Below are 18047 nucleotides of genomic sequence, written 5' to 3'. Positions count from 1 at the left end.
TGAATATTTGAGCTGGGAAACATTGCAGATAAAGCTGGTGTCCCACAGATAAGTTGTCTTAACTGCAAAACCTTGTCTCAATATAGTCTGGCTCTTCTCTTTACAGTGAATGAAGCAGATTTAATAAAAAGGGTGTCATGTGCTCACGTAATGAAAGGCTAGCTTTGGCCTGTAGTACAGTTACAGGCTACCTTACAATACCTCATGAATTCTCCTTACTATAAACAGTGTGGAGTATAGTATATTTTGGTTTATTAATTATAACTGTGTTCAAATAGTTTTCTTCAAGTTGTGGGTTGATTATTTTTTTCTGTTTCTGATATCCTACAAGGAAAGTGAAACACACTTTTAACACTTTCTTAATGAAATGTCTATTTGGAAAAATGTTTTTTGTTGCCTTTTTTTTTTTTCCTCAGGGCTGTGGTTGGATAGGTTAAACTGAATGGAGGTTTAAGTACACTCTGTCCTTTATGTATTGATTTAGGGGTGTGTAAGAATGTGCAAAGTATTTGTGTAACTCTCTTGTTCAAGACAAATTATGAGCTTTCATGGGTTAGCAGCATTTCTCCCCATAATGGGGTCTGCCCTGAAACATACTTGGGAAAGAATTAAAGTTCCCCAAGTCTACGCAGAATTTGCGCCTTTGCTGTCCTATGTATACAGCCTCTGTAAGATGTGCAGTCAATAGAGTGCTTTGTGGTAGTTGCTACCAATGAAAAAGACTTGTGTCTATTAATTTTCTTTCAGAGAGTACTCAAGAAAGAAAATAAATCAGTTTTCAATTAATATTTCTCATCCTGGGGTTCCAAGAATATATTTAGGTGAGGTACTGCCTTCCAGAAACTCAACAATCCATTTAGTTTGGTTTCAATCCACTTGATTTTTCTATTACATTTCAAGCAGTTGTTGATGATTTTCTGTTTACTGATTCTGAACTTAACATTAACTGCATTTAAAAAACAAAACAAGTAAACAACTCCAAAACAAAAGAAAAAACCTCTAAAGGACCTTCTGCTGATGTCTGCTGAGCTAAGCAACCGAGGGCCAGGAGAGCATTCAGTCGTTTTTCTCAAAAGAGTTTGGACAAATAGTTGTACGATGAAGAAAATCCATCTCTCAAGTGGCAGAATTTTCTACCTGTATTTTTCCTTGAAAACCATTTTTACTTGGTTATTTTACTTTCATGATAATACATCAAAAGCAAGTTATATTCAGCAGGAGAAAACAGGACAGATGCTTCTTCAGAGACGATGCTTGTGTGCCATGTTTTTATCTCTTTTAATCATAATGGCTGTGAGGTTGGCGTGGGTGGGAAGAGAGGACAGTCTAGTGTGGGTGGAAACTGAGAATAGTCTTGTCATGTCACAGCAGAAGTAGTCTGGTATTCAGAGAGAGAAGAGCATAACGGAGATATTGAACATAAACTTGTCAATGGCTGGTTAATTTTTTTTTCTCAGTTACATTCCCTTTTATAAAGCCGGGAAGGGAATTATTTGCTCTGAATGAATAGAAGCACAAAAATCAGTGTCTTGGTTAAAATGCATGTGAACTTGTGATTCAGCATTGCCTTACAAGAGATTGGCTGTGCTTCACTGATAGGACATGCTGAGGCATCAGGATATGCAGCCCATCTCTCACATACTGAGCACCATGCTGGTTGGATGTGCCTCTCTGTTTTGTCTTGGAGAGAGCATTTTGGGATTCTCTTTGGAGTATTTAATTTATTATTCTCTCCTGAGAATAATAGAGTGGGGTAGATGTTTATAGAAACATCAAAGAGCTGCGTGCTCCACTAGTAAAGGCTCTGTGCATGTTTTTGTGTGCAAGTAGCTGGTTGTACCTTCTAAGGGGATGTGATGGGTAAAGTTTGCCAGAGCAGTATTTGTCTTGAGTTTAGGACTAGCAGAGCTGCCAATCTGAGCTGTAGAGAGAGATGGCAGCATTGAGCTGCATGACCAAGCTGGCTGCTCCTCAGGCAGAAAGTACATGATGAAGAGAGAGTAAAAAACCTTTGCAAGGGACATAAAACCCTCTGTCATTACCTTGAATTTAGAGTGTCACTTGTATGGCTGTTTCTGTGCCATGGAGTTTGGTATAAAAATTTGTATTTGCAGCTATATTGCAAGTCTGTGTCAGCCTCATGTACAATGCCAGTCGCAAAATAAACTTGCCTACTCCGTACCTTGCTTACAATACTATAAATTACTGTCTTGCTTTCAATACCTTATATTCCTAAGCATGCTTCACAAGCTGTGTCCCTGTGCCAAATTCTGTATCAGGCAGCCAAACATCTTGAGATAATGTAAATATGAAGGAAGTTGTGCTGCGGGGCTTTACCGTTCCAGGTTGCCAATAGTGGTTGAGCCGGCAGACACAGCGTCTGAACCCTTCAGCATTTCAGGCAGTGGTGAGCTATTCCTTGCAATGAGTCATTCTGTCAATTGTGTTCTGTAAATGCCAAGCGTTATCAGTGTTGGATGTGCTGAAGATCTGAAATGTGCAGATTAAATCAGAAGTAGGACTGTTTCAAACCAGGTTTGTATATTTTAAATAAAACATCATTTAAAAGTATGGTTAAAGGTATAATCTCAAACTATGTTAAAATATTAATGCCTCTTTGCACTCCTTGATGTCTGCTAGCAATTAGCTATGCTTTTTTCAGGTTGATGAATTTGAAACTGATCAATTATCTGATAATCTCTATCATAAATTCATGATTATTGCTGGAGGATTGTCGTAGTTCCAATACTGCCATTTTCCAGAGACTTCTGCATTATCATGTCTGTTTTAATACTGAGGAATAGGTTTTGTGGTTTGACCTTGATTATTTCTAAGCCTGTAAAGGTATGTTTGGGGTCAGTACAGTTGGTTCCCCCCAGTTTTAATGTCAGAAACACAGGAAATCACAAATCAGCTTCTGAGATAAGCAAAAGCTGAGTGTGACAGTATTTCTTCAGCTTTTTTTATCTTGCATATGATGCAGAGGGCTTGTTCTGTGGTACTGAAAGTAACAGAAGACATTTTATAAAAAAAGTGTGATGCATTTTGGCAAAGTTTGATGTTAGTTTGGTACCAGAATTTTCCTGGACACCTCTGAGAAGTTTGAAGCAAAACTATTTGCTGCTCTCAGGACAGATTTGTAGTGCATTCTTGTTTGGAGTGCATCAAGGACTATATTGTTGAGGTTTTTTTTAGTGTCTTCAAGTGGTGCATAGTCTGCTGTCATACTTGTTCTAGGGATCATTGGAAAACTTACTTTGTTGTGCTGATAACTTCCTATTTTGAGGAACAGTGTTGTGGCCCGGTAGCTGTTTTGGTTTTATTCAGTTCATTCTTTTGTGCACAGCTGAACTGCAAGCACACTCCTAAGTTGTGTGTTTTGATGAGCACAGATAAAATAAAGGAGATCTGACTTATTCTGTTAATTTGAGTCAGCTCTGAACCTGGTATCTAGCTTAAGGCTCAGCACCCTTCCAGCAGCGCCTGCATCCTCGGGAGGAAAAAGGGCCAGTTTTACCCAGGGGGGAGCAAGCAAGGGAGCAGCTGCAGCCCTGGGACAGAGGAAAGAGCAGTGCTGGCAGGGGGGAGTTCAGCAGGCTCAAGAATCTGGGATGGCTGAGGAGGCTGCAGACTGTGTGAGGAAGAGGAAGGCGTCAGAAGAGATGCAGCAAGGCTAGGCAGGAGGAGGAGGAGGAGGAGGTAGAGAATGCCAAGTTCTCTCTACCATATTGAGAATTATTGCTGTGTATTATGGCTCTGTCTGACAGTAATTCATTAAAAGGCTAATGATTTTTACATACTTCATCTAATATTTATTTGGGAAGAAACTTTTTCTCATATGACTGGTTTTAATTTTCCTTCGTGGTGTTGGAGCAGCTTGGTATTGAAGCTGGGAGTTCTCCACAATTCTTCCTTTGTTGAAGGATATTTTGAATAAGAATACCACATAATCTGTTATTTAAAAAGATTTCCTTGGAGCAGAAACACAGCTATTTTGTGGCATTTCTACTCTTCCAGGACAGTGTGATTATGAAGGTAGATGGTGTTTGTAGATGGCTGCTTATTATGAGGCCTCTCAAACATCTGTGTCCTGTAGTATGTTACCTCCCACTCCCTAGGCTCTGAAACAATGCAGCAAAGACTACCTGATTTTGCCCTTTTTCTTCCCTGCCCCTTTTCTCCCTCCCAATTTTTTTTCAATTTATATTCACAGTTTTACTTTCCTGGGGATAAACTGGGTAATGTAATGGAAAGCAAAAGCAGGGGAAGAAAAGGGGTAGAGAAGTGAATGTATGTGAGATGATGGAAGGGCACAGAGGAATGCCGGGAAAGTGGTCCAGTGTCCATATAGAATGGGAGTAGGGGACTGAAAATACTCTGCTGGTTATGGCTCCTCTGTTCATTCCAAGAAAAACTGCTCAGTAGCTTTTGGTGGTGCCTCTGGATGTAACTCCTATGTGGACCACAGTGGGTTGGAATGAGGCCTTGTATCTTAAATGGAGAGCATTTATAAGCTTGAAAAAGTACTGATTTTGAGGACTGGGAATAGGCTTAGGTTTTTCTTCATCCAAAGTGATTTAGTGACCGCATATTGGGGGGGAAAAAAAGAAATGTTAAAGTTATTGAAGAAATCTTAATTTAGCATTTGTTTGTTCAGTTCCTGCATTTTTAGAATGTGGCTATTGATGTACCCAAAATGCAATTTAAAAGATTTGAAATTAGACAGTGGTTTATTTATTTATTTTCAAGTAAAGCTTTGTCCCTGTTTGCTTCTCCTCTCAGTTTCAGAAGTGGAATTGAGGTACATGAAATCTTTATCAAATATAACATGAACTTACCTTAAAAACAGAGTAAGAAAAGGATTCTTCATTTATAATGTTGTTCTTGGAACTGTTAATACTATGTAGTCTCTCTGTCTTTGAAGATAATTTGTTGCCTGGGGCAAAAATTTTAATGCTAAATTTGACTGTGGTTGATCTCATGATTTTTTTTTTTTTTTTTTTTTTTTTTTTACATAATAGGTATAAATGACCAAGGATTGTACAGAGTTGTGGGGGTGAGTTCAAAGGTCCAGAGACTTCTGAGTTTGTTGATGGGTATGCCTCTATTTTACAAATATGTTTTCAATATTTTATTTCATGTTGTTTTACTGTCAATATTTAGTTTTTAAAGCACCTTCCAGTAGTTTGCTCTAGTCCATGCAAATAATCACCACATCATTGTAAGCTTTCCTACTTTAGAAAGACCTGGATTAGTTGGTATGAATAAATTAAGAACTGCTATGAGACATATGTAGAAGCAAAGATTGTGCTTTGTGCAAGGTTGATAGAAGTGGGATTAAAGCAGCCTAAGTTGAAGGATCTGATCAGAAAATTCAAAATACCAAAGTCAGGGATGTTTGAAGCTGGTTGCTTCATTGTTTGAAGTTTCCACCTTCCTTCTCCCATGTCTGGAATGTACAAGTGTACATGCCCATGTGTCTGTAGTTAATCACTGTGCAAAATAAGATAGTTAGTTTAAGCCTACTGTTAAAGAGCTATTTGATTTAAGAGGAGGGATATGGTATCTGTATTAATAATAACTGTGTGTCGAGGCAGGAGACAGATGGAGAAAGGGTTTGGTTTTGTAAACTTAAACATCTTAGGCTCTTTTATACCCAGTTAACTAAAATAATTTGCAGAAAATTTTTTCTCCCTTTTCTTTCTGGAAATTTTGATGCATCTTTGATTCCAGTGACTGGAGTTCTCCTGCCACTCTGCTGTCCCTGGGGGAGGGAAAAAGAGAGAAATATTGGCACCTGGATGAAATCCCTCATCTCTCACCAAAGTAGTAGCCATGACTGCAAAATGTGCTGTGTTCCCCCATTTCTTGTCCTGAGCACTGACAGTACATGCAGTCAGACAAGACCACTGGGATTAGTTCATTTTTATGGAGCTTCCAAACCTGTCACTTGACAGCAAAGGTCTGATTCTCAGGGATTCATTGGTATGCAAAGAAGCTTGTTTGCAGTTTGCACCAGGCTCTTCTCCAGAACCATGCATGCTCCATCTGTGCTGATAACACAGTGTTCTTTGGCACTGCAAACTGAAGGAAGCCAGAAAGTGAATTCATTTCATTACCCCAGACATTATGTGAATGACAAAGCGCTTTTATATTATATGCTGCTGTCAGTTCAGTGTCACCTGTAAGACTTTTTCTTTTCCTTGCTTTATTTTTTCAAACAGCCTGTCTCCTCAGAAATGATAAGACATCTTGAGACTTGAGGACCTGCATGTCATATCAATCTGTCATAATGACCTTGCTAAATATTAATTTATGATGTCTTACTTTAATCAATATTAACAGCACCCTGAAGTACTCCATTAGTAAACCTTTAAAGTATTACGGAAAAAAGGCTCTTTTTGGAAATACAAACTGGGATTAATAAAAATGACTGATCTATAACAGATTTTCATATTTGTTTATCTGTGTTGGGGTTAGCCTAAACCATCTTTAGCCATTGACCATGGGAAGAATGACATGCTGTCACTCAGAGAGCCTTGATTAAATGCGTTTGATATCACAAGATGCTTTTCATTTTTGTTCTTGCTGGCTTAGCTTGGGCTTGCAGGTCTGGCAGGCAGATTTTCCTTGCTGCCATTATTGGTATCCAAATTAAATAGACTCAAGTTGCCAGTGACTCAGTAGCAGCTGGAAGAGTTTACTGGGGATTCCAGCATCTGCTTTTAGTTATTTTTTAAAATCAGGAACATTTTTTGTCATTCCCAAGTTTCATATATTTATTTGACAAAGGAAGAATACAGTGGTATCAAGATGAGGCAAAATACTGTACAGGAAAAAGTTAGGGTGCAAGCAAGTGCTCTTTTCTGATGATTTGCTGAAAGTGATCCTATCTCTGCTCTTTATCTATCTGTCCTCAGAGGAGAACAAAGAGGGTTCCTTTTTGATATACAGTGGTACAGAGAATTTAAAATGACCGATTAATCTTTAATCCTTTGTCTCTGGACATACTCTTAGATACCCTTTTATATGAAAGATTTTTTGGAATCATAAAAAAACTCATATTAACTTTCTGTATTTTAAAATGTTTGATAAGATTTCAAAGTATTTTAAGCTACCTATCACTGACCATGAAGTTCACAGTTGGAAAGGCCTTGTGTGAAAAAAGTCTTCCAAACTGTAACCAGGGATGTAATTTTTTTTTTAAATATAGTTTTGTTTCTTTCAGATTATTTTCTGTAGAATTTTGGAAAGTAGACTGAGAGTTAAGAGAGTATGAGAATACCAACATATGCTTTTCTAGCACTATGAATGCATAGATTTTCAGATGTAATGCAAAAATCTAGTGGAGCTAAGTCTCTGCAAAATAAGGCTTAGCAATCAAATACATAACTCTTCTTAGGAAAAAATAGTTAATTTTGCAATTAACTTAATCCATGAAGTTACCTGTAACTGGTATTGTGCTATTTTGCAGCAATGATCTTGTTTAAATTTAAAGGGAGGCATCTGGTGAGGAAAACACTTCCTGCCTTTTAAGGGAAAATGTTAAATTAACCAAATACCTCATTGTAAACAGGGATAGAAAGCTAGAACTTCCAATATGATGGAAATGTGTTACAAGCACTGCAGTGTGAGGTGTTAGGAGTCTCGGTTCTGGAAGTGCATCAGGGCCCAGTTCCTGTTTCATCGATGATTGGCATTACAGATGTGACGTGGCTCATTCCCTACACGCTGTTACATAGATTTTGTACAAGCCATTGCATGGATCAGCTTTCAGATGGACCGTTGCCTGTGGGAAGGGACTGCTGAGCACTTGCAGTTTCTGCTGATGAGTTTAGATTTGATTTCTGATGCTAACTGGTGTGAAAAATACCAGATATTACATGTAGCAGGAAGCTTTTGGGTACTTCTGCCTTCCCAAAACTCGCAGGTTTCAAAACAATGGCATGGAATTCCTTGTTAATTTCTGTACAGTAGATGACAGTATATGTGCACATCTACAGCGTGCATATTGCATATGAAAGCAGAGAGTCTCCTCCTAACCAGCTTAGTGAACTGGACAGTTTTTGTAAACTCTGGCTCCCTTATTGTCAGAAAGATTTGCATAAAATTTAGAACTGATCTGTCAAAAGCTGTTCCTTAAACATGCACAGTTAGTTTTACAGGCATAAAGTTGCCCTTGAGTGCACTGTGGCTGTTACATGAACAAGAAGCATGAAAAAAGCTAGAGTAGTATTTCTTAAAATCTGGTTGAAGTTCCAGTTCTTACTGAAAAGGGATGCTTGAAGTAGAGGGGGAGAATGGAGCAGGAGTAGTGAAATCTATTGGGTGGTATGGCACAGATAAATGTAAAGCAAATGCTAAGCCAAAAATTAAGAAAATGTCTTCAAATCTTGATGGCTTCTACAATCAAACCAGGGGTTTGTAGCAGGGTTGGTTTTTTTTTTTTTTTGTTTTTGTTGTTTTTTTTTTTTTTTTTCTTTCTCCAAGAGATAATGAAATGTTTCAACAATACTTTCTATTTTTTATTTTAAGAGGCTCGCTTTGGAATTCAGATGCCTGTTGTTTTCCTCCCAAAATTCATCAACAAATTTCAGTGAACAGAGTGCATACTTTGAATGTAAAGGAGGTTGATGATTATGAAGCAGCTATTTAAAAACTGGATATTACATAGTGATTTAGTAACAAAACCCCCATAGATTTTGTAGTTTCTGATGTGATGGCAGTTTTTTATTTAATTAATTCAGGAGACAAATTTTCTTCTCTAAAAAGAAACAGCTAGCATGCTAAAGAGAAAAAATAATGAACCTTATATTTGAGACATCCTGAGTATTTTGGGTGGTGGTTGGCTAGTAACAGTTTGCTAGAAAATGTTATCTGACCTGTATTTTAAAATGAGATTTAAATAATTGATATAATGAGGGAGAATATTCAGTTACAGAAATAATTGCTTGGCACAGCTTTTAGAACAAAATTATTTAGTCCCGGTAAAAGGACTGTACCTTTAATCAGGGATCCTAATTTGATTTTTTAAATGTGTCTGTCGTTTGTCTGACAAGCCAAGTAACAAATGAATTCTGAATTCTATGAACGGGTCCACACGTAATCTGCATCAGCCACTGCAGTGACTGATGGAAACATGTGGCAGTAAATAATAACAGGAAAGTCAGCAAACACATAGGGCTAGGCTGGCCATATACTTGTGCTCTCTTCTTGTGTCAGCTAGCTATGGCTTCCTGTTTTGAGGCCAAAATGGTTTTTTTGATTGCAAGATGTTCCAGTGTTCATGTTGGTTTCGATCTGTCAGAAAGTCTTCAACCTGATGGGTCAATCAGACAAACCTTTTGGTTTGGTCTGTCTTGTTCCGAGGCTCTACCAACTAACTTGGAGAAGGTGGGAGATCTGTGGTCCTGGCAAACAGTCAAGCAAACAAGTATTTCTTGTCCAGTGGCTAAAACTGATCCAGTAAGGCAAACATTCAGCAAAGACTCCTTTTCCTACTTTGGGAGCACCTCTTAAACATTCTCACTCAATGCAGAGAGTCATGCTGCACTTCAACTGTTCTCATCAACAGTTTACAAGAAAAACTGTGGAAAGAATTTATCATGTTAAATAAGAAAGAAAAGAGTAAAAGATTAATTCTTCTTAGAGGGTCTTTTTTCCCTAAACTGTTTTTGTACATCTTTCTGTGTTTGTGAACATCTCTCTGTTTAATTAGAGGTGTGAAAAATTCAATTGCTATAGAGATCTTTTTACATGAGGGTGGTTTTTAATCCTTCATTAAAGAAAAAAAATCAGCAGTAAATAGTTTTTAAAACAAAATATGAAAATGGAGTTTATAAAAAGATTTGGATATTTGGTCTTCTTCATATCACTGAATAATAATAAAAAGGACGTTGCTTCTGTGCTCATGTGAGCAAACACATAGTGTTGAAAGTCAGTGTGTTGTTCATGTAACTCATACTCATTTAGAATTCCCTTTTTTCATGTCCCTTTTCTCTTACTGGTTATTTTCCAGATTCAAAAACCTGCAATGAAGTTGACCTGGAAAACTCTGTAGATTGGGAAGTGAAGACAATTACTAGTGCTATGAAGCAGTATCTGCGGTAAGGCTGTCTCTTGTTCATTTGGTTTTTTAGACTATAAATTCTTATTTTAGTTCTCCTATGCAGTATGTTAAGCTGCCCTAGTTAGTTTTGCTGTGTTTTGGAATAGGAGCTCATTTTGTACAAATACCATGTTTGCTATTTGTTTTGGGGGAAGCAAAATACTTCAGCAACACTAATACTCATGTTCATATGAGACAAGCCCCCAAACATTTTGGTGTTAGACACAGAAACATTTCACTGATGGTTCAGAAACCTGAAGTGTTACTACACTTGCTGAGAATCATAACTGAAAGTTAGCTAAGATTGTTAAAATTTGTTTCCTTTTTGTGTTTGTGTGGTGGAATGAAAAGGGAGAAGACTGTAAAATTTTTAATATTTTCTTCTTTTCCTTCTGACCCTTGCTCTGATGTTCTGTGTGCAACAGTAATAATATTTTGAGTGTCAAAATTTTTAAATAAGAATTTAAAATATGTTTGCTATTCAAATGGCTTTGCCAAGTCCTAATAAAGCTATTTTACTAAATTGCCTAGGAACATAAAATGTCACACTTTCGTGCATCTCTTGTAGTGTAACATAAACACTGTACTTTTAATCTGCTATTTTTATTAAATATTATTACAACCACTATCAATGAGTGCTGCAGAAATATTGTAAGGATACAATTCTTACATAGTGTAGAAAAGTATTAAAAAAAAAAGCATAAGTGTACATGGTAAAGTATTTCTCCCCTACAGTATTTCCCATCTGAGTGTTTACTCAGATATGCAATATTTCATGAGCATCAGTAAAGCCAATATAATAAATGGTTTTAACTCTGGTGGTGGTGGTTGTTGTTAGAACCTTAGTGTCTTTCCAGTAAGGCATTGACTTGTCATTCTTAGCATTTAAAAAATGCTAATAAAGAATGAATTACACAGTATTTGTGTACAATCTTGGTGTTCAAACTGGAAAGGTATCTTATGATGGAGGCATCACTTCAGCTCATCGAAGGTGAATGGATGCATTTAGTCTTATTTTCCTGATAATGCCAAGTTTTCCTTTTGTTCTAGAAACCATTGAATTCAAGGACCTTTGTAACAATGGTTGCTTCCAGTATGAGGATTATGCTACTGAATGTTAAAAAGGCTTCCTGATTATAATGAGTAAATGCAGCTAGAAGAAAATATAGTTAAATTTATTATATCATCCTTGTTTTGCAGAAGCCTTCCAGAGCCACTGATGACATACGAGTTGCATGGAGAATTCATCGTTCCTGCTAGTAAATACATGACTGTAGTTCAAACAGAAATCTTTTGTTGTGCTGCTGTGACCTCAGGAGCACTCTGCAAATGCAATTCCAGAAAAATGCTGCATCCCACTAAAAATACAGGAACAAGAAATAATAAATGATTTAAGAATATGTTTTAATCAGTATTTAGTTCCCGTGTGTGTCACATATAATGTGACTGCCTAGCACAGTTTCTACTTTTATGGAAAAACTTTTGGATAGCCAGTGTAAACATTTATTCATATTATCTTAATTGCATAATGATAAGCATCTACTTAATCTGCGATGGTTTTTTTTTGCCTTCCATTTATAAAGAGTATGAAGCTTAGCAAAAGAAAGTACATTCGTTTGAGCTCATTTGAGTCCTTAAAGCACAGCTGCCTGACCCTTGTTTTCAGTGCCTTGCTAGTCTGTGTGTAAGACTGGCTTGAATGTTCCTCAGGTATTAGAAGAAAGGAAAGAGCAGGCCAGATTACACTGTGGCAGTTCAAATACAGACTTGGAGAAGACATAACAGCATTTGTAGCTCAGTTGTATGGTATCTAGTGTACACGGAATTTTTTTGGAAGAGGATAGAGGGAAACTGTGTAAGAAAATTTTTGGCAAAGTATCAAACAGATATTTAGCTGATTTTCTTTCCAGCCTGTAGCACGTCTGGCAAACTGTGGAAAGCAAAATTAAAATAAACTTTGAGACAATTGCTTTATCATCTTCAGATTGCTATAATGACTTTCCAGGACTGCAGAATATGTTTTCTTCTGGTCCTTAATTCAAAATGAGAATTAGCTCAGGAAATTAGTTGCCAAAGCACATGCTAGCAGGCAAGTGCTTAAACAAAATTTGACATCCTTACCTATGTGGTGAGTCTTCGCGTTTGTATTGGAAAGTGTTAAAACAATTTCTCTGCTTCTGAAGTTTTGCCAGCAGTTTCCTCACTTTATTTTTCTTTATATTATAGCCTTTCAGTGAAGGAATTCAGTTTAAGTTATATGTTTGAGACAGTACAGTGTTCATAAGTAGTAAACAGCTTAGTAAAGGAGTTGGTTCTAGGGAGGGAAATTCAATCAACATTGCAGATCTGAGTTACAGTATGCTCAAAAATAGGTAGTCAGTGTTGTTTCCTATGTTGGCTATAAAAAACCAACACTGGAAATAGCATGGAGTATCCTTTTCCCTGAAACTATTGGAGGAGGAGCCAAAATTAAAAGGTTTTCCTTTAATTCTGTTCTCTTTGTGTATATCAGTATAGATTGAAATTATATGAGCTTTGACTGTATCTTGTAATTAAATTGTTTAGCCATTCTTTAATTAGAATTTGTGATTTCACATATACACAAAATAGTCTAACTTTAAAAAAGGCATATTTTTTCTATGAGAATTTTGAGTAGTTCACTAGAAATTAAACATTTTGCCCTTTGGTAGCCTTTTTTCTTGCAATCTGTGCAGGGGTATTCACTGCAAAAGAATGAAATACAGCCCTAAATCTACAGCAATATGCCAAGAAAAAAAAATCTGAAGCAATATGCACTGAAGAATCTGAATAAACTATGGTATTTTATAGGAAATACACTTAGCAATCAAAGTTGCCTTAGAGAAAAATGGGACCTGATCAGTGGTCCTCATGTCGAAACTTCTTGCATTCAGAATAAAGTCTAAATTTTTCTCATTCTGCTTTTTCTAGTAAGTATTATTATAGGTAATAGAAATGCTTCCATTCCTCTCATTATAACCACTACAGAGATGTAATTTTGTGATTTAATGCAACTTGAAGTAGGAAGATGGTTTATTTTTGTCTTTTACAGGTTCTTGTTTTCATCTGTGTACAGTGAAACCTGTAGGGGCCAAAATTATTCGATTTGACATGTAACAGACAAAAAGAAAAGCTCTTTGCTTATCTGTATTTCTGTACTGTACTAGAGATGCCATTGTTATTCAGAACCTTTGTCGTAGTATTCTCTGTAGGTTTTTTGCATGTTTATTCTTCTGTGTCTTCAGAGCTCATTAGGTTTTCTAAGCATTTGGATCAGCATGCAGTTTCCAATGCAAGGTAGCCTAAATGCAGCATCATTAGGTGCACAGTACCAACGAAACTGAGTTCTAATCATGAGGACAATCAGTTAATGATGCTAAAGTGGAAAGCAGTGCAGTTCCTCTCTGTAACATTGCTGCTCACCTTCCAGTCTGTTTCTAAGCACATGAGTCCAATGCAGCAAAACAATAACTGCATCTGTCAGACTTTAAAAATAGATGAACAAAGGCATCCTTCTGCAGGTGGATTGAAAGACAAACTCTCAAAATAAGTAAATAAGTTGATAATTCTAGAACAGTATTCTTGTGAAAACAAACACATATGTTCAGTGTTGCTATGTTTGGAGATACATAAGTGGTGAAATTAAGTGTGTGCAGTATGTTTACATGCAGGGGTGCGAGAAGGTTTGTGTTTCTCTAGATCTTATTTTATCTTAATTTTTTTTTGAGATATTTATTTCTGTATCCCGTAGAAAGTGGGAGTCCGGAATCTCGAGTCAATGCTGTTCACTTCTTGGTCCACAAACTCCCAGAAAAGAACAAAGAGATGCTGGAAATTTTGGTGAAACATTTAGCGAAGTGAGTGCTATGACTTGCTTTCCTACCTTGTCAGAATTCTTGTCTTTACCATTCTTTAACTACAAAGGGCTTTAGTGAAGTGTGGCTGGAGCTAAAGCCCATTTTGATGCTGTCATCCTCAACCCCAGGAACCAAAAGTGCAAAAGCAGACAAGACATTTGACTCACGCTATGCATATTTTGGCGGGAAAGGCAGAAATCTAAGACGTTAATGAAGCCATAGAAGTATTTACTTTAGCAGCCCTGCCAGCAGCTGAGGGTTTGATTGAAGTGAGAAAGGGAACATTATACTTTCTTTTTGCAAATTCTGGCAGAGGAAATAGTGGAGATCTGGTAGCAAATTTAAGTTGGTTTCACACTTGCCCTGGTCCAAGGCTAAGTGCATTTTATGTATTTAAGTTCAGTAAGAGACTGGTTTTGTTTTTAAGTTGTCAGTGGAAGAATGACTTTTCAGTTTACCAGAATTTAGTAAGATTTTATTTGAAGAAACTTTGCACAAGACAAACTTCTAAAACATAGATTAAGAAAATGTAGTGTTTTCATTCGTAGACTGCAGTTTCCAGCAGTAATGGAAATTTTTCATAACCCATTTCCTGTTTTTTCCTCCAATTATTTTCAAAAAGTGTTTCAAAGCATGCCAAGAGGAATCTAATGACTGTGGCAAACCTAGGGGTAGTATTTGGACCAACCTTAATGAGGCCACAGGAGGAAACTGTAGCAGCCATTATGGACCTGAAGTTTCAGAATATTGTCGTTGAAATCCTGATAGAAAATCACGAGAAGGTACGTTTTGCTATGTTTTCACATTTCTGAGCCTTGTCTGAAACAATCTGCTAGCCTTAACTGGGTTAAGCATGGGATTAAGCATGCCATTAAACCAATAGTTTAATTCTAAAGAATAGTCTCTATGCACAGTATGCTTTTGGTTATTTATCCTTGAGAATCATTCCTGTTCATAGCTGAACTGACATTTCGGAATGCATGTTTTGTGGCAGTGGTAGTGCTTCTGTGTTCATAGTACACCAGTAGATTAGCATTATGATTTTTGCATTTGCTTTTTTTCTGAGCAAAAGTGATACAAAACGAGAAAAGAGAAAGCCTGGGTTCAGTTTCTGGCTCTTCCATCAAGTATTTTGACCAGGGTCTGAATTCATTGTTTTATGTCTTCATTTTATCTCAGAGTTCTCAGTGTAAAAAAGAAGACTTTACTGTACTCTAAATTTTGTGTGTAAAAAGCATTATGAGAGAGCCAGGTATTAACACTTCCTTTGTTTTCAGCTGAATGTGTGTTATTTTAAGCCTTTGTATTTGAGGTAGTACTGAAAATAGAAATTGTTGTTGCTGCTGTTACTAAAGTTGTCAGTTACTAGACTGCCTCACATGTACAAGGTACTGTCCAGGATATCACTGCATGTAATCTGGGATCTCAGATTAAAAATAGTAAGCAAGTAATTGACTTGTCTCCTTTTATAGGTACTCCTTTGGGAGTCCCTTGTGTCTAAGCTGACTTCTGTAACTGGATGTTTAAGGTGCTTTGTACTGAGAGATGGACAGCATCTCCCTAATTCTTACTGTCAAAAAAAAAAAAAAAAAAAAAAAAAAAAAAAAAGGTGCTTTGGAAAAATCCCAAGATGTGCTTTTTCCTCTCTCCTTTCTTAAGCATTCAGAGCATTGAAATTGTTATTTCCTTTAAAGCTCAGCAGTGTTGAAATTGGCTATTTAAGTCAAGTGTTATCTACTCTAAATAATATATGTCTCAGGCTTTTCTGGCAATGTAATTATGCTCCCTCCCTGATTGATACAGGCTGGGCAAAGCTGCTGTTGGCATAGCTGTGTCCACATGGTGGGTTTTGTTGGCTTAGTTGACTTAGAGTGTAATGCTGTCCTCACACGCACACTGAGCAGATATGGTATTGTTCTGTTGGAAAAATACTGGGCTGCACATGTGGCTCAAGTTCTAAGCAATAAATATTCCAAGAGCTGTAAGCCATGGTATTAATTTTGGATCTTAGAAATGAAAGTAAACCTTGCAGTTGAGCTCATGATTTTAAAGCTTTTGAGGTGACCACACAAACTAAAGGAAGTCGAGAGAGAGCAAGCAGAGCCAGGATGTTTTAATAACGTGTGGAGGTTGAGTTGTGATTATTCAAATAACCACAGATTAGCACCGTCCTATTCTTATGCCAGCTCAGTCACATGTCTCTCAAAACTGGACATCAGTTTTACATTTGAAACATTAGTGGCCTTTCTTGCTCCTCTGAAAAAGTGGAGAAGTGAGGAGTGGAAAGTACATCAGTATAATACTGCATCATTTTCCATAATTTTTTGGTTTTATGCCTTCTTTAGAACTAGAAGGGTATAATTTTTTAAGGGATTTCTGTCATTTCACTGCCAGTTCTAACAGTGAACTTGTCATCAGTGGTCTGCCTGCAGCAACCTCTCCCATTCTAGACCTGCTTCCAAAATGAAGGCAGCCCCAAGTGTGACCTCTGTGTGTTTATAACAAAGGCAGTGGAGAGGTGTGTTGAGGCATTACAAAAATTTTGTAGTCAAACTGAGTATGCTGCTTTTACAAGTGACATTTCTTTGTTTAGGGCAGACCAAGGACCTACTTTTAAAGGCTAGCAAACTCATTGCCAGTCTAATGTTCATTTTATGTTATTAGTTTAAATTTCTATGCATTTCTGACTTTCTGAGAGTCTTGCATTAGATACTTTTATTTATAGCCCTGATGAAGTCCTAGGAAATGTGGGTTAAAATATTTTAAAATATTTTGTTTAGCCACTACTCCGACTCTGCTAATTTTTAGCAGCTTCTGCTGATAGGAGCAAAGTTGGGAATTGTGGGAGAGTGATGGAGTCGATGGAGGTGCACTGACCCTTCACACTCGGTGCATACGTAATTTCCAGCTCTGGTACTCTGCAGAGAGCCATTTCTTTTCCCTTGTAGCAAAGGAAATCACCAATAAATTTTCCAACTGTAGAAGCAGGAGCCATCGGCATTTCTGGTATAAATACAGAAATCTGGTAGGCAGAATGGTAAAAAAATTGTTAGTATTCCTCAAATATTTTAGAATTCCATCAATGCCCATTATGTATTTTGTGGATAGCTTTACTGAATGAGAATCACTGTTCAGTTTTAGGAGGAGACGTAATTGGGTTACTGGCTTTGAAATCCTGGTGCAGTCATTCCAGTATCATCATTTTTTGTCCTAATTAGAGAATTTCTGCGCAATGAATGTGTGGAAACCTGAACACAATGACATGTGTTCACAAAGACCTATGATAAGAATATCATGCTTTGTGAGTAAGCTGGTTTTGTTGTTTATTTTTGGTTTAGTTTTTTTTTTTTTTTTTTTTTTTTTTTAAGCTTTGTTGATATGTACATCCTTCTGGCTAGAAACCAGTCAGTACCACTTTCACCTTGTTTACAGGCTGCGTATGTACATCCAGTTCATGTCTGTGAACCAATTACAGTGTGTTGAAGAGGGAATGTTTTGCAAAATGCTGAGATTGGAACACTGAAGCTAGACCATACAGCCTGATGTGTTGCTTAAATGGCATTAGAATTGCACAATGATTAAGAGTAGGAGGGGATAGAAGAGCACAAGGGAGGGAATTGTTTAGCTTTTGTCAGTTCTAGGCAGGTCTCTGTCAGGCAGAGTGTTTCACAGTGCCCATTTCGAAGGTGAGCTGCACAAGCAGATCTCTGCTTTGAAAGAAAAAGACAAAAATTAGACCTAAGCTGAGATATTTTACTCAGGACCATCAGAACCACCTGCTGTGGAAGCAAGGACAATCCAGAGGATAATAATGTTGCTTAGCTTCTGTCCTATGGCTATAGGGGAAGGATAGCCAGATTTTGTGTCCTGTATTTTTCCCTTCACTAAAGAAGCATCAAGAAATTCATGTTTGTGTCTCATCATTGTGTTTATTTTGCTTTGAAGTAACAAGCTCAGGAGCTGACTGCAGCTGTGCTTGTGCAGTGCCTGGAGCAATCTTGGCCTTTAGGTAATCTTCTAATGACAAGTCTTAGTCAACTTGGCCCCAAAAAAAAGGTTTTGAT

General features: G+C 37.2%; 1 protein-coding gene across 2 annotated transcripts in view; it reads left to right on the top strand.

Annotated features, from left to right (window-relative positions):
• Positions 1 to 18047, top strand: part of ARHGAP10 (Rho GTPase activating protein 10) — a 139008-nt gene that overhangs the window by 75715 nt on the left and 45246 nt on the right. For both annotated transcript variants that reach the window (XM_041489271.1, XM_041489270.1), the window contains 5 exons: positions 5022 to 5096; positions 10019 to 10106; positions 11309 to 11367; positions 13878 to 13983; positions 14606 to 14765. In XM_041489271.1, coding sequence (XP_041345205.1) covers positions 5022 to 5096; positions 10019 to 10106; positions 11309 to 11367; positions 13878 to 13983; positions 14606 to 14765 — 488 coding nt within the window. The remainder of the gene's footprint in view (positions 1 to 5021; positions 5097 to 10018; positions 10107 to 11308; positions 11368 to 13877; positions 13984 to 14605; positions 14766 to 18047) is intronic.

This window comes from Pyrgilauda ruficollis, unplaced genomic scaffold, assembly GCF_017590135.1.
Source record: "Pyrgilauda ruficollis isolate IOZ18807 unplaced genomic scaffold, ASM1759013v1 scaffold91, whole genome shotgun sequence".
NCBI classification, from domain to species: domain Eukaryota; kingdom Metazoa; phylum Chordata; class Aves; order Passeriformes; family Passeridae; genus Pyrgilauda; species Pyrgilauda ruficollis.
This window is presented reverse-complemented; position numbering and strand designations above follow the sequence as displayed.